At 42.8% G+C, this 27,538-nt stretch overlaps 1 protein-coding gene across 6 annotated transcripts in view; it reads right to left on the reverse strand.

Moving 5' to 3' along the window:
- Positions 1 to 27,255, reverse strand: part of IQGAP2 (IQ motif containing GTPase activating protein 2) — a 126,966-nt gene extending 99,711 nt beyond the window's left edge. For 4 of the 6 annotated variants that reach the window (XM_040541764.1, XM_040541767.1, XM_040541765.1 and 1 more), the window contains exons 1-2: positions 27,133 to 27,245; positions 5,679 to 5,778 (exon numbers count right to left, since the gene is read on the reverse strand). In XM_040541764.1, coding sequence (XP_040397698.1) covers positions 5,679 to 5,778; positions 27,133 to 27,178 — 146 coding nt within the window. In that variant the 5' untranslated portion in view covers positions 27,179 to 27,245. Of the gene's footprint in view, positions 1 to 5,678; positions 5,779 to 27,132 lie in introns of all 6 variants that reach the window. The other 2 variants (XM_040541768.1, XM_040541766.1) reach the window with 2 other exon arrangements.
- Between the last annotated feature and the right edge of the window lie 283 nt (positions 27,256 to 27,538).

Below are 27,538 nucleotides of genomic sequence, written 5' to 3' on the forward strand. Positions count from 1 at the left end.
TACAACTATCTGGAACAAAAACCTGTTCAACTCAGTAGCTTGCGGTCTGCTAGATGAGTACCTTTGAGGATCAAGGCATGAAACAACAAGTATACTTGCTGATCAATAACTCTGAAGACTGAGTATATAACTGATATTTCAAGGACGTGTACATCATGGCCAGATAAGGATTAATCCAAGAGTTTCATCTCATGAAGCATCTTAATTTCAAACACTTGGCCTTTACAGAGCTGAGGCTTGCAGGTTTTATTAGACATAAGGCAGAGACGGGGAAGATGATCCAAAGTACATAATCTACAAAAATGTCAGTCGACTGCTACTCCAAGAATGGTTTTAAGACAAACTCATACAAACCAGACAACCAGGAAGTATCTTATTTTCTGCTTAGAGTCAGCTAGTTGTACAGCTGTATTACAATATTATAGATTTACCTTTAAGCACAAAGCTTGAAAGATTTTCTGCAGTATGAAAGAAATGGACATAAAATAGAGTATTTGAGTTGTGTTGATTTACCCATGAGCATCCAGGGCTGCACAGTTACCACTGCCTAAACGTGGAGAAATGGAAGCAAGCAGCCTGGCAGGTTCAGTGTTTGTACCAAGCCTTATCAGGGTATCAGTTCCCCCCAGTAACAGGGTGGGCTCCAAAGCAAACCCCCAATAACCCCTCAGTCATGACAACTGGAGCAACTAAAGCTTTCTGTGGTGTTATGGTACCACAAAACTATTAGCTTTAACTGAACCAGTTAAGCACTTCAGGGCTTGACCTTTTAAGCATATTAAACTGCATGTACATTTTCACACAGCAGCTTCCAACTGTGATCTCAGTGACCAATACTGCAAATAGCCGTTGCAAACCAATTTAATAAAACCCAGCACGATGAAAGCAGCAGGTTCTAAAATCTAAAATGGATTATTTGATTTCCTATTGCACAGTAAATCCTCATTCTTTTCTGATTTCACTTCCAAATTTCTCAAAAGAAATTCCCAGGTTAGTTTTCCTTCATTGTCTTCGTTACCTTTTAATTTCAATGTTCCACACAAGTTCTTGTCCTATTTAACAAGTCAATAAGAAAGTAAAGAAAGAAATAAAAGAAGATGTTGGCAGTTCTGATTATGAAATTTCAGTAGATACATCATAAAAATCTGGCTAGTTTCATGCATAGAGGCAAGGTTAGTAAAATAAGGCTTCCTCTGGTTCAAATTCAAGCCTAGCACAAGAAGGTATAATTTCCAAGAAACCAAGAGATAGAGCCTCCTTAATTATGGATGATTATAACCCTAATCAGCTACAACAGTTTTATTGTAAATTCAATTTGCATTATTGCCAAAGCTTTAATCACAGTAAAAACCCTCAAATCTGTGTTATCATTCACAGAGAGGTAATTGCACAAGTGCAAAGAGACAAGCAACAGCAAAAGCCAAACTTGAGATAGAATCTGATGTTCTGGGCATCACAGAGATAAAACTTACCACAAGATCCTCCTTTCCACAGATTATCTGTTACAATTAGCCTCATCCAATAAGGCATTAAGGTCTGTGGCCCAGCTGTTACTTATTGCCTACTTGAAGCCTTTATCATTTAAAAGAAAAAATTCCCAAAAGATACTGAAATATATTCATGCAACTGTTGGTGAGCTTCTGTTGTAGATGCGTTTACATTGCTTGAAGGAAGAAATCCCTACTCTTAAGTGTTTAGTTTTATTCTTCTTAGGAGCTTAAGGATACCAAGAACTCTCCGTTTTTGCAACATGGAATTACTCTTGCCTTTAAGGAAAGTTTATAACCCAATGTCTTATGAGCAAGAGAACCCTCAGATGCTATTAGGCAAAAAAGGATTAACAATCTAAGAAGAAAATGTTTTTTCTCCAGTATCAAATGTAACACCCTATTCAGATATTAGAGATCTCTGCAGATATTACAAGCCTGTTCAATGTGTTTAAAAAACAATTTCCTATATTATATATATATATAAAACAGATACTATGCCTAGCACAGAAAATACTATTTGCAGAAACAGCTACCAGCAGGAGGATTCTCCTTTCATGTTAAACTCAGAAAGTTTTTTAATAAAGCTGGACTACAGGAAGGAAGTGTGCAAGCTAGAGGTCTAAAAAACAGCTGAAAGTACACATTCTTCACCGTTTTAATTAACTTTGGCATTTTGAAGTGCAGAGTTGCTATAAAACAATATTTTGATTACAAATATTGCCAGAGAGCATAGACCCTGTCTTAGTATTGTATATAAAACCACACTTCACCCCAGTCTTCTGCTATTAGTTGTTTATTTCAGTATTTATTCATCTTCAATATGGACCAAAGCCCCTTGTGTTTGCTCACTGCTGCTTAGCTGTTTCAGCAGCTGCCAACCAAATGGAAATAAATTGCTTTGCTTTAGTAATTTCTTCTATTTATTGTCACTGCTATCTATAGATCCATGAATGCTGAAAGATGCCTCTCCATTCAGGCTTTATAGGTGTCAAAAAAAGTGTACAACTAAACAGACATCAAGCATCTAGATCAGGTATGTAAAAGATGCGGTTCCTGCTCCCAGTATCACCCAGGAGGGCACAGGCAGCAGGGCAATGCCTGCAGCAATGGGCTGTTTCACAGCCTGGGGCCAAAGGCACCATCCTGCCTCTTCCACCAGCTCCTGCTCCCCTGCTCTGCCAGTCCCACCAGCACCAACGTGCAGCCCAGGAGATCTGCAGATGCTGGCCCATCGGCTGGAGCTTCACACCTAGTGCAGCCAAAGCACACGAGCCCTCTTGTACTGATGAGTCAGCCTGCAACCAGGTCTCCCAAGTGCACACCAGTCCTGCTTTGCCAGTTTGAATTACAGCCCTGCTACTCCCTCCAAGGTTGCTCTCCTGCTTCCTAGCACCTCCGCTGCTTCCTAGCGCCTCTGGGTTCATTCAGGCTCTGTTACAAGGAGAATGCTGCAGCTGCTGGAGAAGCTATGGCACTGTGTGCAATGACTGCAGTGAGAAGAGATGTGATATTTTCCTCTGTTGCTGTTCCAACAGAGGAGTAGCAGACCATCTCTGCCATGTACCCACCTGGCACCACCTTTGCCCAGCCTGTCCCTGACCACCCCTGCTCACATTATTCTCTTTGCAGTCAAGGAGGGCTAGAAGCTACACAGTTATGAGATGCAGCCATTTCTGCTTGTTTCTTCAAGTTTTCATCACGGCATGTTGCTGTGGTGTTTCCACATTAACAAGAACCCCTCTCAGGAGGGAGTTTTCTGATGCAACTGAATTATTCCAGAAGCTTACAGTGAAGGGAAAAGCCCCCCTCACCTTCTTTTCTTCCACAGCAGCTCTGTCCATCTGACAGAGTCCCCACAGCCTCCATCATCCTCTTCTCTCCATGCAGTCCTGCCCTCTTCCTTGCTTGCTTGGGCAGCCATCACCTTGTTCTGTAAGCAGATTCTGTGCTGTAAGCAGATTCAAACCACTGACCAGGAGCAGTTCTCCCTCGTCTTGTTTAAAATATATCGTGTTTAATATATAAAATACATTTCCTGCCAAATCACCACCATGCTAAGGCACCCAAATAGGACATCCAGCAGCATTGTGCTGCTGCATTAGCTCAACCCATGACAACTCTACCCCTCAGCAATGCCTGGCCAAGGAACCACAAGGTCTCTTATGCTGCAGCACTCATACACCTTATACAGTAGCATTGACAATTAACTTAAAGAGTAAATTTCAAAAACTGACATCCCGAAATTCTTCCAGGTACTTGACAGCCCTAGGAGTTATTGACTAAGTGTTTGCTGTGAGTCCTGTCACCTGCTAGTGGAACTAAAGCTGTTTCCTCTGGAAAACCACTAGTGGCATGAATCCCTATGAAAATAAATACAAGGAAGAGAAGGTAGGTTACTCATAGCAGATGCTAATTTAATTCAGTAATTCTAAAACATTTCCTCATGAAGTGTCAAGGGATGCTTCAAAGGAAGAACTACAGAACTTGAGTTCAAAGTGATAGCCCTGGGAAGTGAAGAGGGAGAAAAAAAAATCAGGAAGATAAATTAGTAATAATAGCAATAGAAGAGAAAAGGCTGGATCTGTAGACTAATTATTCCTGTCGTGCCAGAGGTCAGCAGGCTGTAGACTTGCAAAAAATGGAGTACACTAAGTAAAATCAAAACTTGACTAAAGAGTGAGGTTTCCTGAGGTGGTTAAGCTGATCCTCCACTCAGCATGCAAGGAGGAGCCCTGCTGCACTCCATCTCTTTCTTTTTGCTAGCACTGATTCTGCTCTGACCCCTTGATCAGACTATTCAGCTCACTAAACCACTAGAAAACTAACTCAGCAAAAAAGCTTCAAATTTCCTGCCAGCACAGCCAGCTGACTCAGCTGACCAGGGGAATCTCCTGCAACTGCATGATGCAGGCAACAGGAGTACACAGAGTAGGGCAAGTATCATACTGCTGCCAGAATGGACAGCATTGAGTGGGACAGCAGAATGAATAGCAAATTGAAATAAGAAAGCCTGACTTATAACACGTCTAGGAAAAGGTAAATGGCAGCTAGTTGCCCCATGGCTGCTAGAAAGGTAACTGTCAGTGCCAGAATGATGGTGGGGAGCAGTGTGGACACAAAACCCAGTGCACTCTTCTGTAGTTGATTCCTGACTGATGTACCCTGTGTTGCTCCTTTCTAATGTTCCTGTGATTTCTCATCACACTGATGGTTCCTAGGTTTTACAGCTTGTACTACTAATTGTCAAAATGCAAGTTTCCTTTTGCATACAGAAATTTCTAGAAGAGGCACCCAACTGAAGATGAGCAATAATGTTCCCTATCTATTTGTTGATGCAGATCAGAAGTGGGATAGTTACCAACAGAGCCATACAGGAGCAATGGAGCACAACAGGCATCTTTGAAAAATTCTGATCCAACACTGAGTGTGAAATGTTTTTACAAATGATAATAGCAGCATTTTAAGCTACTCCAAAAGCACAAGGATATTCCACCTTGTTTTCTTGCTTAATAGTTACAAAAGTATTGTTGAATGTGTTTTGAGAGTGAATTGTAGATAGGATGGCACAATTGCATAACAGTACTAAAATCCTGGTGTCCTTGAAAAATCAGCGCTTCATCACAGACTGTCACTTGAAGAGAGGAGTAACAAGTCTTGACCAATGGGTCAGAGGAGCTAAAAGAAGAGTAGATTGTATGTTCTCTTTACTGTCCTGTATGCACTTGCCATACGCCACCACCGAAACACTGAGCTGATATGGATCATTAACCCAGTAAGAGCCCAGGTGATTATCTGCCATCTTGGCAACCCAAGTCAGTCCACAAAAGCACGAGCAACTAGAAGGGAGTAGGACCACGTGGCCAAGAGCAAAAGCATTTCCCCAGTCAGTCACACAAGCTTGACTCAGCTTCTCACAAAACCACAGCCCTAGGTTTTAACACCCAGCCTTTGCTTTCATTGATGCTGGTCACCACAGTGAGTGTGAAGAGATTTTCTTGATTTAACCCTTTCTTTGAAGAAAGCTTTTCATATTGGTCATTTGTTTCTCACACTGAAGTGTTACGATTCCAACATTAAGTTAATCGAAGTAATGCAAAAGTTATTTTAAGCATCACAACACTCAAGAACACAGCAGGCCTGAACTTCTGTATTTAAAGGTCAGCTATAAGAGCACTTTCATTTACTTACCTTTTTGCTTCTTCTAAGTGGCAGAGATACTCATAAGCAATGTTCTGACGCCTCCTCTCATCCATTTCCTCCGCTGAAAGCCTTTCATCATCCACAATAGCTGCAAAGAGAAACCCATATCAAGTTACACATGAGTCAAGGCAATTTAGAGCAGTTTTACTGAAAACCTATACTAAATAGTGCAGAAGAGAAATTAGCATAGTTGTCCCTCCTCCACAAGAGACTTTTTTGGCACACAAAGATATTTAGATGATCAAGAAGGTGCTGTTCTCCATAGCATGAATTCCTTAAGTGCCACTTGCTCATACCAAGCACATATCACACTTTGTCCATCACTTGGTTTTTGGGTAAGAAGGAGATTTCAAACAGGTGGGGTTATGGCTGGGAGCTGACAGTTTCAGCTTGCACATACTCAGAGAAGTTTAAAGACTCCCAAACACAAGTTTGAAGTGAGCACTGGATGGAGCAGCCTCATGCTAAACACAGCCACCGAAGTAGAGATGGAGACAATGCAAGGGCATTTGTTGTCTCAAGGGCAACTTGGGAGCCAGCTGCAGCTTCAGCAAGCTGTTAACATGCAGACTGGGCTGCCTCTCATCGACAGGCCCTGTGATAAGGGCTGTAATCAAATGAAGGAGATATGGTATTCATACCCCTACTTACTGCTGAACCACACCACCTCCCATAACAGCACTGCCCCAGCCTATTAAACATGACTCTCTGCACATCTCCAACTGAAAGCATCCCTGATCATTAACTGCCTCATGACCCTCTTTGTAGGTAAAAGGTCCTCTGTGAGCAAAACCTCAATCCTTACAGAAGTTCAGATGTTTCCAGCATTGAATCTGCAGGGCAGTACAGTACTACTGACTTCTGGATGAGCTTCAATCACAGCGTGAGGCTTTTGAAGGGTGTCTTCTCTATAAACCAGTTACCAAAACAACACCCTATTTACACTGATGACTGCCAGAAGAGTTTATCCTACCCTCCCTTGTATTTCTCAGCCACATGTTCCCATCAGTTTGTGCCAAGAGTTGACAATCCTATGGCTGCGTCCATGAAGCAGAACGAGGAGCTGACCTTTCTGAAAAAAACAAGAGCTATGAAGAGACTCACTTCTAGGAGGATCAAATCTCTGATCTGAGTTGCTATACATCTGCAGCCACTCTCATGCAAACACAGGGTGGGGACGGAAATAGGGCTGGGCCAGCCACTTTCAGCAGCAGGCCACAAGCTGAGAACAAGAAACATCACTGATAAAAAAACAGACCCTCTCCTTCCCAAATGCACTATTGGCCACTATTATTTGTACTGCCACACAGATCATGCAAGCCACGAGTAATTTTCAGCATTTCCCTGATGCAACTTCTTCATTTAGTGGGTAAACACCATCCTGAGCTGATATGAGCACTTTGGGTAAAAGACACCATAACAAAGCAAGAGTGCTTTACAAGAACATACATATATTGAAGTTTGAACCTGAGAAAAGAAAAGTGATCCAATCTATCTGAGGTACATGAGAAAATGGAGTCACAGTAGACCACTTTCACTTCATTATGCACTAATGATATTTAAAATACTTTCTTCTCCAAATGGAGACCACACACAAAACAGATCCTGTAGCTTCAGCATGCCAATGACCCATGTTGACAAGCAGGAGTACACAGAGCACGTCCTTACTGAGGACAAAAAAAATGACACTACTTGCCCACGTTTTGGGCTGATGCTACCACACATTTGTTAACGTATAATATAGCTACTACGAGCTTTGTAGTTTCAGTTTTAATCACCACAAGCACTGATATCTCTCATCTTCCTTTGCTTTTAAGATGGCTCTTCCTAATTACCCAGAAGTTTTGTGCACCGATAAAACAAATACGTGTCTTGCTCCGAGTCCCTTTTAAGTCTGGTAGCTCCAATAAACATGACTCACTCTAAAATGAGCTCTCAGATACTGTAATCAGGTCATCACTCATTATGAACTGAAACATTAATGTGGAGGCAAACATGAGATTCAAGCCATAAAACACTCGGCATGGGAAACTGGCTGTGGAGGCTGCTTTGCTGCTGTTCCTGCCCACATCTGTCAGCATGCCCAGGACAGGCTGATCCCACACCCTGACACGGCGCTCCTGCAGGGGAGGAGTCATGGCTCCCTTAGACAAGGGTGAAATATCAATGAGCACCATGCTGAAGTTTAATACACCACTTCATTACCTGAGGCAGTGAGCTCTGTGGCTAGTTTTCAGACAGCATTGCTCACCCAGAGGTATGAGCCCATGGATGATGACAAGTGCCACCAGAGGAGCCCAGCCAACCATCCTAACATGCTGTGGCCCTGTCAGCCTTGATGTAACCTGAACTTGGTCCCCCATAACAGCTTTCTATGAAAAGCTTTGCTGTTATCATGTCCTGCTCCTCTCAGCTCCCGTACTTGGCTGCTCTCACCATTTACTCTTGCCCTTCAAACACAACTTGCCAGACAATCAAAAAAGCAAAAAAAAAAAGGCAACTTATCTGAAAGTTGGAGTGGAAAACCACACAACCCATTTGATAAACATCAGTCTAGGAATTTAACTGAATAACTAATGCTTTACAATCTGTTCCTGGATCTACACATCCATGGGTCCCTCCTATCCTCAACAAGGACATACCAGATCAGCCCTGGCCAACATCAAATCCCTCATTAAAATTATTGGCAAAGATTGACTCAGAGGGTGGGTGAAGGCACTGACAGATATCATGGGATTATTGTAGTTCTGCTTAAGGAAACCTCCAACAATGAGAGAAAATGACAAGAGCGAAGAATGTAGAGACACTGAAAAGTGAAAAATACAGATCTTTTGTAAAAGAAATACTACATCAGCAATTCACAGGTTAGGCTTCTTTCCTGCCAGTGCTAAAGTGTCTGTTTCTGGGCTAAATATCTACGCTCTGAAAAAGCAAAGCACAGGGAGCACCAACACCTACAGTACTTATGCTGGGAGGAGTCTCTTGCAACACCCACCACCTTCTGGTAAGACTGCTTATACACTTTCCCCCTCCAGCACATACTGGCTTCAAAGCAACAGTGATATCACATGAAATAAGCAGTTGCAAATGCTTTTAGAAACAGCAGTGACAACCTGTGGGATAGAGGTGGCACCAGGACTAAGCTGCACAGGAAATTAACTTGAAGACTTTCAAGATCATGGGTCCTTTAAGTCTGGATTGCTGTAACAATTTTTGGCAAAGACTTCAGTCTTCAGCTATAAACTCAAGCATGTAGCCTTCCACATTACCAGACAAACCCTTTGGGTACATCCATCCACACAAAGTTCTAGACAAGTGATCTTGGTTTGAAGACAGAAAGCTCAGTCTCTTTTCCAAACAGGGCACATATCAGCCAGAAGATGGGGAAGACTTATGAAATACGTACATTCTGCTCTGTCAGTAACTTCTTGATAATGCTAAACTCAAAGGAAGAGAATGCTATGATAATGTTATGGGGGCAGAAGAGCCAGGTTAGGGTCCACCTGGAGACCTCCAGCCCACTGATATGACCAAGTGTTATCTGGACAGACTCAACATTGCTGCTGAAAACATCCAAATGCCACAGAATAAGGCACATGTCCACTACATAAGGCTATGCAGGAAAAAAATGCATCTGAAATCACATCTTACAATTCAATTTATCAGTTTGGGAATCTGGGGTTTAGAATTCAGATAAAAACATCACAAGCATTCCCTCAAAGATGAAATGTTGTGAATACATGGACAACATATATAGTGCAGTCCTTAAAGCTCTCCATTTCAGCTCATTTTAATTGTTGCCACCCCATTAGCCACCAGTTAATACAAAAAATTGTTTGTTTAGTTACTGGGTTCCCTCATTACAGGTATTTCCTTACGAAAAAACACCAAAGGAGGAATAAGTAGAAAACTCTGCATGGAGCAGCTAGCAGCATTAGAGCTTAAATTGTCATACCTAATTTTCAACAAACGTGAGCAGAGACTTATTGGGGCACTCCATAAGATGTAACAATTGAGTAAGCAAATTCTTCTGCCAATTACTTCAGTTGATTCAGTGGAAAAGATGGCATACCACAAACAACTTCTTACATATTCTCATTCCACACATTTCCCACCCCACACCCCTCTCCCACAACCCCCCAGAAATGTCTGTTTACTAGATGGTAATCTGAGTTGAGACTTGAGCATCTTCCACCAGCTGACATATTACAGCAGTGTTCACTGTCATTGTCTGAAATATTTCTGTATGGTATAGCACCTCAACAGAAGAACAGATAAGACAGTAGCAATGACTAGCTGATGTTTCAGGCTCATAGTTTGCAAAAACATCTTCTGTGCTCCCTGTTGCAAGATGGCCACTTCAGATGTTATCAAATATTTGGAGCTCTGTCAGCCAAACACTGGGTTGCCAACATACCCCAAGGTGCTGCATGCACCTACAGTTGACAAAGCACAAAAAGCATTTGCCCAGTCTGACTCAGCATTAGTAGACAAAATAAAAACCAGGTTCATATAAAATTATCGTGTAAACTGAGCAAATCTTATGAGCTCCAGAAGTGCTAATTATGCAAATGTGGTCCAAGTTCAGAGTCAACCTTTTTATCACAACTATGGCAAGGATTTTGAAGGTCCCAGGGTCACAGAGATAATCCATATCAACACATGAGTTATCAGATCTTTCACATAAGTGCCTTTACACTTGAGATGACAGTAAATAAGAGGTGTTTTACAGGTCTAATTTGCAATGACTTTCAAACAACCCCATGGATCCATAAATTATGGTTCTTTTTTTTTTTAAATGAAACTGAACTTGAATCTTCTATAATATGTAACTGAAAAACATACAAGGAAAAGTGAATTTTGTTTTAATTTGCAAACGTAAATTTATGGAGCCATTTACAAGTCCAAGATATTCTGGGATAATCCCAAACCAGCCAGTTTTTTTATTCTTAAAAAACAGACTGGGAAAAAAAATACTGTAACACAGAATCATTTAAGGCTTCCTGGTTATTCATTTGTACTCAGATGTATAATTGTTTGCAATAGTTCAAGAACAATACATGGCTGCTTCTAGCAGGTAGACCCTTTAACAAGACACTTGCCACAGACATACCAAAAGACAAAAAAAAGGAGCAGAGGCTCTTATTTGTCAGGACCAATTGCTCTCAGTTTCCCACCATGAGAAACATTTTCCCAGGGAGAGAGAAATGAGCAAGGAAGACAATGGCTTTTGGCATCACAACAGTGAAGATCAATACACAGGATATAACAGAGGATGGAAAGAACAAAATCTTCTTACAGTGACAGAGAAGAGTTAGTAAACTCAGAACTGAGGTAAGAGGTAAAGGGATGCATGAGAAAATGTAATAAAATGCTGGAATAAAAGTTTTTGTCTAGACTATTTGAGTTGAACATCATCTAAATCTCATTTCACAGTCCCAGCTGTGTGCTATCCTGAGTACTGTGTAAAGCCCAAATACAAAGGCTGGCACACTGCCCCACAGTAGGCAAGGACATGCTCAAGTCCACTAGCAAGATGTTCGGCGAGTTCTGTGTCCATTCTTCACACCTTCCTGCCTCCTCCGCCCACCCAAGTGTAGCCCAACATCCCTAGCATTAGCACCGTGAAAAGTGTTTAACAGATAAATGCTGTAACAGCTCAAAGAACACTATAACAAAAGTCAAGACCCTCTTGCACATGGCCTCCAGAGCAGCACCTTACTCATCAGTCCTGGTAAAATTAGAACCAGCTATGAAAGCAGTGACTGATGGACGCCAGGTAACATCCCATTCATGTCTGTCTGTACCAGGAAAAACTCTGAATGGGAAGTATTTGTCCTTACATTTCAGTGCTGTAATTTCAAGGAAAAGTTCAACTGCATTTTAGAGTCAAGGTGACCTCAAAAACCATAGGTTATGAGAGCAAATATTTTATCCTAACATGAACAAGGCCGATACATTCAGTTTAATCTTTATTTCTAGTAAAATTTGTACTTTCAAGTAGCCAGGACTGCCTGCCCAGAGCGGCTTAGCTTAGCGGTTGCTCCTGGGGTTACCCCAGCAAATGCAGCACCAGCCAGGCCCTGTAACTGGAGCAGGTCTGTGATCTGGCAGTTCCTTCTGAGACAGGTTCACTGCTACCTGAGCCTGCTGCACTGCCAGCCAGCTGGAAAATGCATGGACAGGATTACATGCCCAGCTACTGGAAAAGCACTACGCAAAGCTACAGATGCAGAAGTTTCCTCCTGAGCCTCTGCTCCCAAATACAGAATCACAGGTACCTAATGCAGCACTTTGCTAACTGTGAAGAAGCAAATATGCCAACTAACTGTGAACAGAGACGTCCATTAAGAAAAGATGGTTTTATAACACCAAACTCCTATTACAGGAGTTCTGTTATGGTACTTAGTACCTAAGAGGTCTACTGTTATGCCAGAAGACACTTATCTTTGGTAGAAAAATTTAAGGTTCTGATCAGGACAGCCTTCTACAGACTTACTCTGTCAAAGAGCACAGTTGCAAGCAGCTAGCTCATACCCCACAACCATAAAACCAGATGGCCCAAACCCTTCTCCTATGGCTCCAGTTAAGGAACTTCAGTCAATTTGCTGAATGTTTGCTCCAATAAAGGGCTCTGTACAACATAAAACACTGAAAGCACTCAAGACTTACCACAGCTGTGAACTTGGAGGGCAGATTTGCCTGAGATACTAGACTAATACACTTTATTAAATTATGAGGCTCTTCAATCTGGCATTTCTCAATTTTTCCAATATATAACTGCTCTCTCCTTCCTTAGAAATGACTATGGATTTCCTAATCTAGTTATTACATCGTCTGAGGCATGCAAGCTCAGATTTTCATACATAAATACACACATCTTCTGGCCAGACCATTCTCACAAATTGGTCACACCGGATCTACAGGGTCACAGTTCTGGACCAGATCTCACTGCCAGCCATTGCAAACAAGGAGGGAAAAAAGCATTTTCTGAGAGTTGACTCCAGAAGTCCAATAAAAAGACATTCTGGTGTAAAAATTGGAAGTGTTAGCAAGCCACTCCTTCCCTTGAGCTTTCTTGTAGAGACTTATTCCTGTTCATTCACTCTCCCAGAGTAATCTTCCCCCGCTTCCTTGAAAAAAGGTCTCATTTCAGTCTTCTGTATCTGCTGCCACAAGTCCAACCACATCCATTTAGAGCAAGGAAGCACTATTTCAAGTCATGAACCTTAGGACTATCACACAAAGGGACTGTGATGCAACAGCAACCACAACCCATGCTTCTGGGACCAAGTGTCAAAACTGCTAGATTTCGTGGAGCCTGTCAAATGCCAACACTGGCAGAAGGCTGACAGACTCTTGAGACTTGTCTTAGTTTACTTGAATTCCCACAAAGTTAAGTCACTTTTAACCACACAGACACAAGATGACTTTGGCATTCATCAAGTAATCATAGGCACAGCTGGAACATTTAGTATTCACTTTTCTGCTTATAGGTATCAATATCCTTTAGTTTACTTTCAGATGTCAGGCTTTCTGCAATGCCATAAAATGACACTTTAGTAGAGGCAATAGACATTAATAGTTCTGTTTTTCTCTCAATGTGTAATGATACCAGAGCGCAGCCATCTCTTGTCTAGTAGGGTTCTTTACATTGTGCAGAAAAATAACACTCTTCATTATATTTTAACTACAGCATAATTGTTCTGTATACTTGGAAAAACAGGGAGGGAGACAGAATAATGGGTCTGAAGGAAGTACATGAAAATTTGACCTTAAACAATTTCAGTTAGCTTCAAAGCACGTGTTGCCATCTACAATTATAAACCTGAAATGCAGTTTATAAGTCTTCCTGTTGCCCAACTATTTCCATTTGCATTTAATTGCAAACCTCACTCTGTATAAATACTTCAGGTAACTTCCTAATAAATTTATCTCTGCGTATGTTACTAGTCTGTCATCTCAACACAACTGGATTCCCCAAGATATGGGCACTCAGTGTCTTTAAAACTTAGTTCCTTTCTGTGAAATACCTGGTTGTCCATAAAGCTCTGGTTGCTGATAAAACCTCAGTCTAACATTACCAAAATAAAGTTGCAAGTCTAAAGAAGCACTCAGGCTGATGGAAATGAGGAACTGAACACCAATTACAAGTCGTTTCTTTCCCTTGCAGGTCATCCTGTCTTCATGTACATAGTCCAATCCATTATTACAGTCAAGCCTGAAGCCAGCTCGGAAAAGACTACACTGGTAAGTAGTCAGTCCAGTTGAGATGTGTGTGTATTTTCTACACACTTATAGTAAGCATGATGTTTTTCAAGTGGGTTTTTAAAAAAGCAATTTTTTGAAGATTTGGTTGGTAAGATTAACACATCACTGGAGGCTCAAGATATTTGAAACTGTATCACACATTCCAGCAGGAATTTCCGATAGGCTTTCCTTCTCCAAAGGTTAATTCATGAAGAATCAACTACCAAAGTGTGAAAGGTTCCTGTCAACTTTATATGCTCACAGCTTTCTCAGCTTGATTTGAATTCCATGTATTTTGACACATTTGCCATTTTCTGTTCATTTCACTAGAATTGTGGCTTGCTTTTTTATTAGCAATATACATTAACAAGCTTTTATTAAAGAGCCAAGATTTTACCATATGGAACCCATTTCCTTATATTTTACCTATTCTGACCTCAGTTCAAGTTAACACAAACAAAACGTAAATGAAATAATGAAAAGAATAGTTTAATATTGCCAGGATAGTAAAATAAGCTACTCAGATATGAAAGACAAAGGGAAATGTTAGCATCCATAGCAAAACTAGACATGGCTTCAGCTTTCTGCCGAACCCCAAAAGGCAAGTTTCATTATATGCAGTCACAACATTGCTGGTGGGTAGAACTCCACCCATAAACATTTGTAGGTCAAGTACAGGGCAGAAAGACACTGCAGAAGCAGAGTAGAAGAACAGAAAAGAGGGACAACAGACCACCAGGAGGAATGACAGAGCACAGACTGAACTCACCACAGTGACAGCAGGAAACCTGAATTCAGGTTTGTCTGCCTCTCATCTGTTCACACGCAATATTTACCCACAGCTCTATCACTCCCACAGCTGCCAGCTTAGATGCTTCACTCTACAAACAGTAGCTAAGGTCACCCTGATCAAGCTGGGACATCTTATCCCTCCCACAGGACCAGGATGAAGTACTAGGTTTACCATGGCAAATGAGGACTGAAGAGGCCAAACATGTTTGACAGGAACCTTTGATGTTTCACCGACACACAAGCTGGTTGAAGTTTGCAAGAAGCAGCATAAGGTGAAGGTTTTTGTTCACTGTCATTACTGATAGGTAGAAATTCAAAACAACACTTGTCATTTAAACCATAACCAGCTAAGGTAAGTCCCTGCAAAATGTTGCACATGTGTTTGGTTTTCAATCTTTATAGTGTCAAAAAGCTGACTGCATTACAGCTAGAGACCAAAAGAACAATTTGTAGATAGAGTTGCAGTAAATGCCTTCTACCTGGATGTTGGCAAATAAGGGGCTACTCTTGGCTGTGAGAAGGGAGGAAGAGAAGAACAAGAAGGGGGAGAAAGGGGGGAGAGAGAGCAGGGAAGGGAAGGAAAGGGAAGAGCCCCTTTCAGCTCCTGAAAAAGCCCTGCAAACTATTCTCTTTGGGAGTGAACATCTGCCAAATGGATTCAATGTTCAGATCACTGTGAGATTGACATCAAAAAGCTTCCTACCAGCAAATTCATGCTATAGTAACCAGCTGGAAGAAATGTGGTAAGGTGCAGCTTAAAGAACAGAAAAGGAGGATGACAAGTGGAAGCACTGGAGCAAAAGGGGCAACCTCTTCCAACGTCAGCCATTCTGTGAGTCTGTAACCTGAGGAGAAAGCTACGCAAGTGTCACAGAGCAACTTCAACAGGAGCTATATAAGCCTCAGGGTCTGAACCAGAAGACTCAGTAGGGTTGAAACATCTGCCTAGGAAAAGCCAAAAGCAAAAGCATCACTTAAGCACAGGTAAATTTGAAATTGCAAGATAGCACTATAGAGTCACTCAGCCCTGACACTTGGTCTTTGTTTCTTTGACAATTCATTGTTCCTTGCTCCTTCACCAGTCTGTTGCAGGGTCCAGCCTCTACAAAGGTCCAAAACACTGTTTCACACTCTCCATATTCTGAAAAAAGATCCAGAAACACCTGAACTGTTACAACACTTTCCTCCTTAAGATGCAAACACAAGTATGTGGATAAAATAGAAAGAAAAATATGCACACCATGTTTGCAGCCCTGAACTTGGAGAACACATTTCCTTGACTGCTTTGCTTTTCCTCCCTAAATAATTATTACAGCCTCAGTGCCTTTGAAGTTTTTTTTTTTTTATATAGAAACAATGGCTTTTTAAATCTTATCAGGGAAAAAAAACCTTAAGCATTAGGGATAACAGCTGAACCAACTTAGTTTGTACCTACAGAATAAATTGTCCCATAGAATTAAATTGAACAGTTTTAGTACAAACATGAACTAAAATTCACAGAAAGTAAAGAAATGTTATATGGTACAGAACATCCAACATACATGTGATAGACCCCTAAGCACCCAGTAGACCCCACAAAACCATGGCAGCTCCTGCCCTACCTCCCATGTTTCCAGCTCCCCAGGGAAGGCAGTTGAGCTGCTTGTGAAACAACTCAAACCACAATGCACTTTACTGCTTCTCTCACTGCAATTGCCCAGCATGAGCAGGAGCCATCATAAAAGGGGGACAGAGGTACAACAGGCTCACAAGCCAGGAATTCACCTTACAAGCTCTTGTCCTCACTGACTTTGCCAGTCCATGTAGGTGCAGAAGGGTACAGGGGCAGGAGACACCTTCTTTGTTCCTGCTTCATAGGTGGGGTGATGATCGGTTTTCACAGGTAGAGGACAAACTTGGTGTACCCTCACAGGTAACCAGTTCAAAGGCGGTGCCATATCAGTTAGGGCCTCAGTTATCACCTGAAACCTGCTTGGCTACCTCTGCTCCACAGTGAGCAGAGCAGTGCTTGCAAAGTTATCAGAGCTGGCACCACTGGCTCCAGGTTGCCTCGTCCTCGTGCTCCCCATTAAATGCACACCCAGTAAAAAGAATTAATTCTCCTTTGTTATCAGGAGCTAGAACTATAGGAGTGAACTGAAGCTCCAACAGTCTAAAAGTTAAATGTAAGTTCTTACATCAAGGTTTGAAAAGAGCATACAAAACCCTGCCTTTTCACTCAATAGGTGCAGTGCCTAAATACTGAGAATATAAACTGCTTTGAGTGACAATGACATAGCTACCATTGCACATATCACTGCACAGTCATTAGATATGAAGTGAATCAGATGTTCCCCCCTTACTTATCAAGTAGAGAACTTCCATTTCCAGGACAAGTCACTGACAGCTGCACACACAAGATATGCTTTCACTAAATCATGTGTCCATCAGTTTCTAAACATAATTATTACATCTACTAAACTCAGATTTCCTCTAAGCTGAAAGAAAACTTTGTCAATCTCTCACCTTTAATTTTTCAGGTTACTTGCTCACATCAACTCCATAGTCCACTCAAAAAAATAAGGTTTGGTTTAATGCAGTAAGTACTGACCCAAAACAGTCTCTTCACTACCTTGACTGCATTTCCACTAATGAAAACACTGCAGTGACAATGCTAAATATCAGTTGTGAATAAAATAGTAGGAGATGTCCCATCCCTGGAGGTATTCAAGGCCAGGCTGGATGTGGCTCTGGGCAGCCTGCTCTAGTGGTTGGCAATCCTGCCCAGAGCAGGGGGGTTGAAACTAGATGGAAATAGATAGAAAACAGATATAGATAGTAATATCAGGATCATCGTGCAAACACCTCAAAACAAACAAGCATTCTGCTTGAAATAGCAACACTAAGACCACTAAAATACAGGAAGCATATTTAGCTTTCATCACTGTTGTGGCAACCATATTACACGCAATGCACATAAATTTAACATTAAATTAAGCTACTAGTTCAAGTTTTGAATTTTCTACCCAACAACAGAAATCACATCTAGAAAGGCTCAGCACTGACTTTTGTCATCTTCTGTATAGCTGCAGTCTGTTTCCTTCATTGAAGCACTGCTTTGAAAAGTAGCACTCGTTAGACCTTTTAACAATCTCTTCCTCCAGGCTTTATGCTGGTTTCCCACTCATGCTATCTGCAGTCATCATCCATGCTGTAGGGTACTTAGAGCTGCTATAGGATACAGAAGAGTATGAAAAATAACATCTAGTACTGTAATGGGAACAGTTTCTGCACAGACCTAGTGTCACAAAAGGGCTTGTTTTGTTACCATCAGTTTTTCTGCTTTGCTGGACTGTAGACTAATGGCTGTAACAACTGAGCTGAAGGAAAATACTTCTTTGTAACTGACAACAGTTTTCATACAAATGGTCAAGTTCCAAGAAAGCCTTTATTTTATAATTTGTGAAAAATAAATTTAAACAACCCAATCAAATGTAAACTTGCATCTCAAATGTGTCTAAGAAACAAATACAGATCGATTCTGCTACTGCTCTAGGAACCCCAACACCTCAGTAGCTTATTTCTTCATCCATTCAGGGTTACAGATACAGCCATCATCAAACAACATTTGCATCCTGCATGAAGCAGGTAGCTGGTTGTCCACAGCATCCCACTGTAGTTTTAGGAAAAAATATATAGACCAACATTGCATAAATCCACTTTTTTTATTGTGTACATAAACATTTGTGGATCTGCTTAATTTTGTTCAAGTGCAACAAAAAAAAAAGGAGAAACTACCAAGTGTTATTGCCATGGTTCAGTGTTATGGGAAACACTAGCCCTTGTTTGCTGTTACTACTGAAAATACAAAAAAAAAGAAATACATTCAGTTTGTTCTAGAACAACTCACATCCAGCAAAATCATGTGTTTTTCTTTTTGTGATAGGTATGAAGATAGAAACTGGAGCACAAGCAGTCTGCCTTGCACGTGATAAAACTGAGATGGCTTCTGGAGTGTTGTAATCTACTGTTTAAATGTTTATTATCATCATGGTCAGAGGTGATGTAAATTCAGAGTGGTAGGCAGTCACATCCAGTCTTTGCAGCTAAGCTGGCTACCTGCTTTCAGCAGTCAGCTAACAAACACCAAAGCAGGGCTGGTTCATCTCCCAGCCTCCGCTAAATCACAGCACTGAAATCTCTGCTCTGCCGTGTCCTGAAAAGCAGTAAATCAAAAAGTTTGAGGTCACATATAATGAAATAATGTTTACAGTGTGCCTGGAAAAACAGTCAACCATTTTTCCTGGGTAAGTGCTCTATCCCAGACTAATCTGAGCATAATCACTGCTCCTCCCAGTACACTTTTGTATTCTTTTTAAGTTACACTACCACATACCCAGGCTGATATTTCAAAGCATTATTTCTCCTGCTACATCGTATTGAGAACATATGGAATTTAAGCCTTGTTTACTACTGAACAGAGGCCAGCCAGCTATTGATTGGGTAAATCAGTTGGCCTGAAAAAAACTAAAAGTCCCAGAAACGAGCAGTACATACCACAAGTCACTTCTCATCCCTGAAGTTTTGAGGCCCTGCAACTCAAGAGTAGCTTTACAATCAGAAAAGGGGTGGAAAATTGTACTGAAACTTACTTTTACGTACAAGAAGCGTTTTTTTTACCTTTCTTGTTCAGTCTAATGTTTACAGTTCCTTACAATTTTTGTACTCCTGCAGCAGTGCTTGGTGAGCACTGCAACAGCTTTGCTGACAATTGCAGCTTTACTGAACTATGGCATTTGAGACTGAATTCTCTCAAAAAACATTTCTGTAATTCAAAACTGCTTTGGCCACAGGACAGCTGAGAGCAAGCCCATCCCTGTCAGGCAGGCAGTGGCACCAGACCAGCAGCAGCACCACAGCAGGGGCACCCAGCAAGCAGGTGATGCTCATCCCACCACCCCATGTACCTGGAGGTCCCCTGGCCTGGTTCACCTGCACACTCCTGTGCCATCCCCATGTTTTGCTGTCCCTTTACACGCACTTTCCCAATCAAATATTCGTCTCTATGTGCAGCAGTAACACAGCTTAAAACAACTCGACCTGCTGTTTGTGTTCATCCTAGCTCCAGCTACGCCGTGAGGCTGGCAGACCTGACTGTGGGTTTATGCTGTGAGCCAGACCGGGGACCTAACCCAGCCAAAAAAAACCACATGGAAGGAGTCAAGGCTGCTTCTCCCAACAGCAGAGCTGACTGAAAGTGCACACAAAACCACAGCTTCAGGGTGCAGATCCAGAGCAATTTAAATTCATTTAAATGCTGGCTGCCACAGTCCCACCTGGTCATAAATACTCCCCCTCCTGGGGTCAGCATGAGCAGCTGTGTCACCCACAACCAGCCACTTCAGAGGCTGGAAGATGCTGGAAACCCAGCCATGCAAATCAGCTCTGCAAGGATCGACTTGCCACCCAACAGGTTAGGTCTCCATGCCATCATATTGGTGAGAGGCGAAGACCGCAGCAGCCCAGCAGATCAGCTGAAGGCACCTCAACGCTTTCAGGCTTTGCAGAAGGCTCCCCAGCTGCAAAAGTCTGCAGCAAGCTGGGATCTCAATGTAACAAACACCAGTTAAACAACAGTTTCTCTCAAAAGAAGTTAGCCCTTGATAAAAGATCATGTTTTCAGCAAAGCCAACCTGTGCCCTTCTTAAGTTTTCAAGCACTTTATCTAGTTTCTAGTCACTTTAACCAGACTACTGGACACAGAAATCCTCTGTACTTAGCAACAGTTCCACAAAACACCTTTGAACCACCCCACAAAAAAACGAAGTAAAATATTTAGTGGCCTTCAACACCATGGAATACATTTCTCTACATACTTTGGGCTTTTCTCATTTCAGCTTTCCAGAAATTAATCTGTACTGGGCTCATAGAAATCTCCAGTTCTGCAGATATAACTAGTGTAATGAGCATCTTTACAAATTGAGCACAAATGCAGGAAGATATCCTCGATTTTCAGGCAGAATGCCCAGAGAATGGCTAGTATGCACAACTTCTCATTTTCCAGCCTGCATGTCTGGTGTTCCCAGCCTGAATACCTTGTCAGAGTTTGGAGCCAGGTAAGAATCAGTTTAAATACCTTGCTGGAGGCCACAGGAGCTTTTGACCTGTTTCATTCAGAGTGTAGCAAAGTCCACAGTGGAAGACTGGCAGAGACCACATCCCTTATTACCAGCTTTTGTTGAATCCATGGGCTGCTTAGCCTGCTATACCCAAGCCAGGAGAAGCTCCTGAGATGAGAACTGCAGTTTCTGCCAGCTCCAGAGTCTGGCAGGCAGGGCAGGCACCACACCTTGAGGCAGCAGCTCCTTGGCCTGGCAGCTGTTTGCCCATGTATGAGTCAGAGCCATGAGGTGCTGCTCAAATCTGACTCCTGAAGGATTTGTACCTGGCCAACCTCTTAACTTGCACAGTAAGCGATAAGAAAGGATAACACTGACATGATTCCTCCAGGTATGTTTCTTGCTAATACACACTCACTTGAATAAAAGAGAAATTTAATTAAACTCTGAAGTCAGCCACCAATACAAGTTCTTAATGGTTGTTTACTTTTTTTAGCATTTCAAAATGTATTCAGGAGCAAGAGAAGGGTTTGTAGGAACTGTGGAGTTTGTAGGATCACCACTTGATTCAGTATCTCCGTCGAGGGGCAGCAGTAGATCTTCAGACCAAAGTATGCCTTTTCTCTGCTACATAGGACTCCACGCAAGGACTGTGGCCACATCTCCTTCTCCTGTCCCATGTCCCACCCTGGCACCCTTCAAAGGCCACCCCACGGCACCCTCCTGACACCGCCTGCTGCCACCAGCCTGTCACCCCATAGAGCAGGATACCCCTTGCCACCAGCACACACCTGCCCCTCCCTTCCCCCAGCTGTGACACTACAGCAGTGCATATCCTGTGGTTAACACTACTCAAAGCACAGCTGGCACCCTGCAGAAGATGACAGTGGTTTTCTAAAGGCAAGTACAAGCTCTGAGGCACAGGAAGTGCTGATCCACCCAGAGAGCTGTGCAGGGCCCACCTTGTGTCCCAGCCCATCTCACTGCTGGGCATCAACAAGCAAGGTGCCCCCACGGGGCACTCCCTGCTTCATCCCCAGCAGGTCACAGGGTGGGCACTGCTTCCTCCCCACCCGATGCCAACAGTTTGGTTCTGCAGGAACAGTTCAAGGATATCTGTTCCAAAAAATCACCAAAACAGCCTGAACAAGTGAAGCAAACACAGCAGGTTAATCATTTGCTGTGAGGAGCTGAGCACAGCTTGCTTATCATCCCAGTGAAGTATGACCTACCAGCCCCGTCTATCACTGTCAGGCATTTTTTTCCCAGCACACAGGTAAGATTCTTCCCAGTATATCACAGCAGACTTGAACCAGCAACAGTAACAAGCAAATCTTGAGATGGAACAACTGTGTAATTGAAACACCGCTCTCAACAGAAGAGGCAAGCTGCAAATCTGCATGCTTCCTACTCCCTGCCTCAAGTATTGGACTTGATATAGCACACTTGTGTGTGCACTATAAAACCCGCTTCCAGTGCAATATTAATATTTCCTGTTTCAACAGTGCTCAAGTAGCTACAAGCATGCTCTAACATAGCTCAGTCCTTTCTTTACCAAGAGACTTCGGGGGAGATGAGTCTGCTTCGTGCAAAAGGCACACAGAAAACCACTCCTACCAAATGAATTATGTGCACTTGGTTAAACAAAGCAGTTAAACTTTTCAAGTTCTCATTCAGCAGTTTAATTATTAGCAATGTACAAAAGAGTAGAAGAGATAAACAGTGTGTTTGGTTGCCAAATTACACCCATCAATAAAAAAGAAAAGCTTTCTCATGAGCCGCAAGTGCTACAGAAAGCATACACCCAACAGAATATATATGCATAGAATACAGTTAAGCCTTTTCTTAAAGCTTTAAAAATCCATCTGTTTTCATTTAAAAAAATCCTATGGAACATTTACCAAAAGATTTTTTTCCTATTCAGTTGAAAAATGGCCATTTGTTTCCCTGCACTTAATACAGACACGCAGAAGTCATAGATTCTCAAGTTCAACATTTTTCTAAAAGTCACTGCTTTGCAAACTTTCACATCCTGCTGCATTAAGGTGCAGTTTCATAGAGAGGCGTAGGCTACGTTTCACTTTGGGTTTGCCCTGCCTATCTTCACAGGCAGAGCAGCTCTCAAAGTTTCATGCTGCTTGTTTGCTCATCTCCTAACACCAGAAAGAAGCAGTCCTGGGAGGGATGATCAGTAGCATCAACACCACCTCCCTCACTGGATATTAAGGTCATGTCTCCTCTGTATTCACCCACCCCAGACCAATAAAGTTGGTTTTCCAGCTTCAACAGGTGAGATGAAGACTCCTTTAGCTCTCGTCACAAGATGAGCAGGAGGCTATTGCCAGCTGCAAAACCTCAAAGCATGTAGTGAAGCTAAGAAGAGGAAAAAGACTTCAGGATGAGTCTGCTTGATATTTCTTTGATAGGTCTCTTAACACCTCCCTTTCAACAAGTTTGATGTTGCTGGTGCACCTAGTTTCCCTCCCTGCTCATTCTGTAGCGACCTGGGCTCACTGACACAGGTACATTAATTCAGCAACTTTCAGCACGGAAATGCCTGAAATCCTTTCCAAATCCAGATGTTTGTGGCCTCACTCACTGTAGCTGTATTACATTCCTGGAAGTGTCATGAAGCCATTCAGCCATTTCTCACAAAATGTAAGTATTTGTTACTTCACACAATTTTCAGAGAGACCAAGCTGCAAGGTTTGAGGTTTCAAAATGATAGAAAAAAGGCTTTTTCCTCAAGGATACACTGCTGTCTGATTTGCTGTATTCCTGTATGAAAAACTTCACATTTAACTGATCTGGGAGGCAATTCCAAGAATTATACTTTTTTTCTTCATAATCTTCAATGGTACCGGGCATTTTTGTCATAGAAATGGCTCATCCCTTGAATTTTATTACAAGGCCCAGTTCTCTGCAATTCAGTAAAACTGCAATTGATTGTGTTGGGATTGAGAAATAAGCCAGACAACAGCTGTAACCAGACTGGAAAGCAGCTACATAAATCCAGTTGCATTGAGCCTGTTAACACAGTTTCTGCTGTATGAGCTACTTCCTTCTGCTTATATGATCTCACTTGAGTTTGTGCTGGACACGAACATCTGAACAACCCAACGCAGCACCAAAGAAAATCTTTTACAAAGTCTTTATTTAAGGCAATTGACAGCATGCAGAGTTGGAGGCACCTTTCAACAAACTGTCCATGAAGCCACAAAGGTTTGGCACTGATAGGCAAAGGCTTTTTTCTGAGGCCCTGTTTCTCCAAGGTAGTGTTCACCCTGAGCTAGCACCGGAAAAGGATCCTCTTGCTTGGTTTCATTCAGCTATTTCCTGACTCTAAAGATGAAAATGATCAGCTACAAGGATTTTTTCCAGATGCGTATCTTCAAGTAACTACATCAGCAAAACTTGAAAACAGACCTGGTGTTTAAGTTAAGGATGTCTTCCCAATTACTTTCCCTTTGTATTATTAGGTCCCAAGGTACCCAAAGATACTTTTCTCACACTAGTTTCCATCAGGCTACAAAATGTACCTGAGATTTGTATGCATCTTCCTCTCTAGCTATCAAAATGAAGTGCTACTGGCACCCATGCAGACTGATTCATGTACTTCCTAGCAGAGAAGGGTCATAGTAAAATGCTAACCTTCTTCAGAGTAACCTACAGCCTCTGCCAGGAACTTGAAGCCAAAGTCAAAAGTACAAGTTAGGTTAAATGTTTAAAACAGTACTAGTTTGCTAGAGCAAGAAGCCTTAGCAATTTGATAGCCTAACCTGGACAATTTATTAACTCTTATGAGAAAGCCTGTACAGATGTTGTTTTCCCGTGATCCAAAGGGCAATTTTAGTTATACAGAGAACCTGCAACTTCTGCTGGGTTTCATAAGACATCAGATAACGCAAGCTGAAGTTTTCTAGTTGGAGAGCTTTTTCATTCCCCCCCCGCCTTTTTTTTTTTTTTTAAAAAAAAAGATGCTTCCTCTTTCTTATTTATCCCCAAAATGGCAGGCAAATACAGCATAGCTAAAACATATTTGGTTTTCTAGACCCAGGCTAGAACTAAGAAATTAAATACATGCATCCCTACTTCTGGTATTACCTCAGAAATGGCTATGGTTTGCAGTTTGTTTGCAGTCTATATATATATAGACACACACACACATATATATTTTAAATATGGGTATCAGCCCAGCATATGAGGAGCCTTTACTCAAGCCTATGGAAAAAGAAGTATCTCCAAGGCTCCTACAGGAAAACAAAATGTAAAAAAAATAAAATAAAATGATAGTGTGATACAACAGCCTCAGCTTCTCACTCAGGGAAGGACTGAAAAGTAACTGAAGCCTATGCAAGCAGACAGTATTGGTCAGAGGGGAGCTAGCATCAGAAAAGCAAAGAAGGATGCTCTCACCCACACCTGCCGGCACCCTGGGACCAAAGGCCAAGCAGTAGGAGAGTGGCTACAACTTAACACACACTAAGTTCTCCCTGATCACCCCAGTGAAAAACTCAGAACTGCCATTGCAAAACATGAATGCTGAGATAAGAGACCATATCTTCAAAATGACACTGAACATGTTTATCGTGGACATCCTTTCCCACCATAAATAAGGGTGTGAGATTCTTGAGAACACCCCAGTCATCTTGGACAGTACGGTAGTCAATAAACCACAGTGCCCAGCCAGGAACCAAGGCTTAAAGGATTGGCCCTTTGCTCCTTGTCAAAGATTCTTTGACCATATTGGACTTTATGGCAAATGCCACATGTTCAAATTCACACGTCCCAAGAACCACCAGACCAGATCTGCAGAGCAGATCCCATGCTGCTGAAGACCTGATGGGCATATTTGCACTTGAGAAGCTTCTGCACATCAGGCACATGGATAAAGCATCAGCACAAGGTCAGATCACCATGAGGCCCAGAGATTGCCCTCAGCACCACATCTTCCCAGGCCCCACTCCCGTGACTGGACTCTGCCATACCACACAAGCAATGGCACATCAAGCTGGGATGACTGGGAGATTAGCTTCAAAAGCAAACTTCATCATCGCTAGCACAGACACAGAGCATACATGTCCAGCAGCCACTCTAGAAAACATCAGTGCTAACCTTCAGCAACCATCTCCAGAAAACATCATCAGTACGCTTTCAAAGGTCTCTGGGGCACCCACTAGGTAATGCAAATGAAAAATGAAACCTATAGGCATGGTCTACAGAATGCACCACCTGGGGGGCATCAACAGAGGGAAATGCTTAAGAGGGTGCAGGATCCTCCAAGCTGAAGGTCTTGCTGTCAAGCACCAGCTTTCACACCCATCCTGGGTGGAAGTGGGGTGGCCCCTAGCCTTGTCAAGGTTTTTGTGCTTCTGTAAAAAAAAAAAAAAAAAAGTAGTTTTCAGAAATGGCTATAACAAAAGCTGCAATGCTAAAACCTGGAAAGCTACTCATCAGACCGCAGGATGCCAGAGTTGCTATGAGCTTTGCAGATAATTTGCATGTTCACTTTTAGCAATGCCTACGATATCAGAGGCATTTCTTATCAGGATGGCAAAACCAAGGGCTTACACGTCTCTGCCCAAAGGAGATGAGAGAAAACACAACCCATGCAGGATCCCAGCAAACCATAGCAATGCTGAGAGGGCCCTGCAGCAAGCAGGAGGAGGAAAGCTGCTTCAGGGATTTTTTTAAATATAGGTTGGAGAAACAAATACACCTTGTCTGAAAGGAAACGCCTGGTACCTGCACTGCTTCTCACCCCACTCAAGCTGTAGTTTGAAGTTATAAAGTTATAATCCGAAGTTATAAAATTGTAGAGCAAAGTTTTAAACTACAGTCCAAAATTCCGAAGTTATAATCCAGAAGTTATAAAGTTAAAACCTGAAAGCTGCAGTTGCAGTGTGAAGTTATGAAGTTACAAACCAACCTGATACTTACAACACTGCGTTACAGAGGTAAAATCCCAAGCTCTAGCAAAAACCTAAAGCCCTGGAGTTACAACGCGAAACTACAGCTACAATGCGTTCAGAAAGTTTCGGATTAAAAAAATAAAAAAGGCAACAAAACAGGAGCCTGAAAACCTGTTTCGAAGCCTGCCGGAGGTCGCCGCGAGCAAACCCAAAGCAAGTCGGAGCGCTGCGCGCAGCGCCTCTCTGCAAAGGCAGAGCCGGCCGGGCTGCTTTTCTTTGCCCCAAACCCCCTCTTTTCGCACGAAAACGAGCAGGCCGGCGAGGGAGGGGGCGAACAACAGGCAGGCCCCGGACGCCCCCCGCTCCCGCCGCCCCCCTGAGCCCACTCACAGCCGTAGCGGGGCCGCTGCAGGGGCGCCAGCTCCTCATGGTTCATCCTGCCGCCGCCGGGAGGGACGGCGCCCGCTGCCGCCCGCCCTTCTTATGCGCCGGCCGCGCCGCGCTGATTTGCTGCGCCCGCGCCCGCGCCCGCCCCGCGCCGGCACCGGGGAGAGGGGATGCGGCCACCCGGGGAGGCTCCGCGCACAGCTGCGGGGCGCCGCCGCACGGGAGCGACGGGGGGGCGGTGGGTCTGTGGGGAGAGGAGAGAGAGGGGGTGGGTGGGGTGGGGTGGGGGGGGAGAGAGAGAGAGGGAGAGAGGGAGAGAAGGAGAGGAGGGAGAGAGAGAGAGAGATCCCAGCCCACCCACCCGTGAAAAGAGAAGAGAAGAAAAGAGAAGAGAAGAAAAGAGAAGAGA

The sequence above is a fragment of the Cygnus olor genome, chromosome Z (assembly GCF_009769625.2).
Source record: "Cygnus olor isolate bCygOlo1 chromosome Z, bCygOlo1.pri.v2, whole genome shotgun sequence".
Classification (NCBI taxonomy): domain Eukaryota; kingdom Metazoa; phylum Chordata; class Aves; order Anseriformes; family Anatidae; genus Cygnus; species Cygnus olor.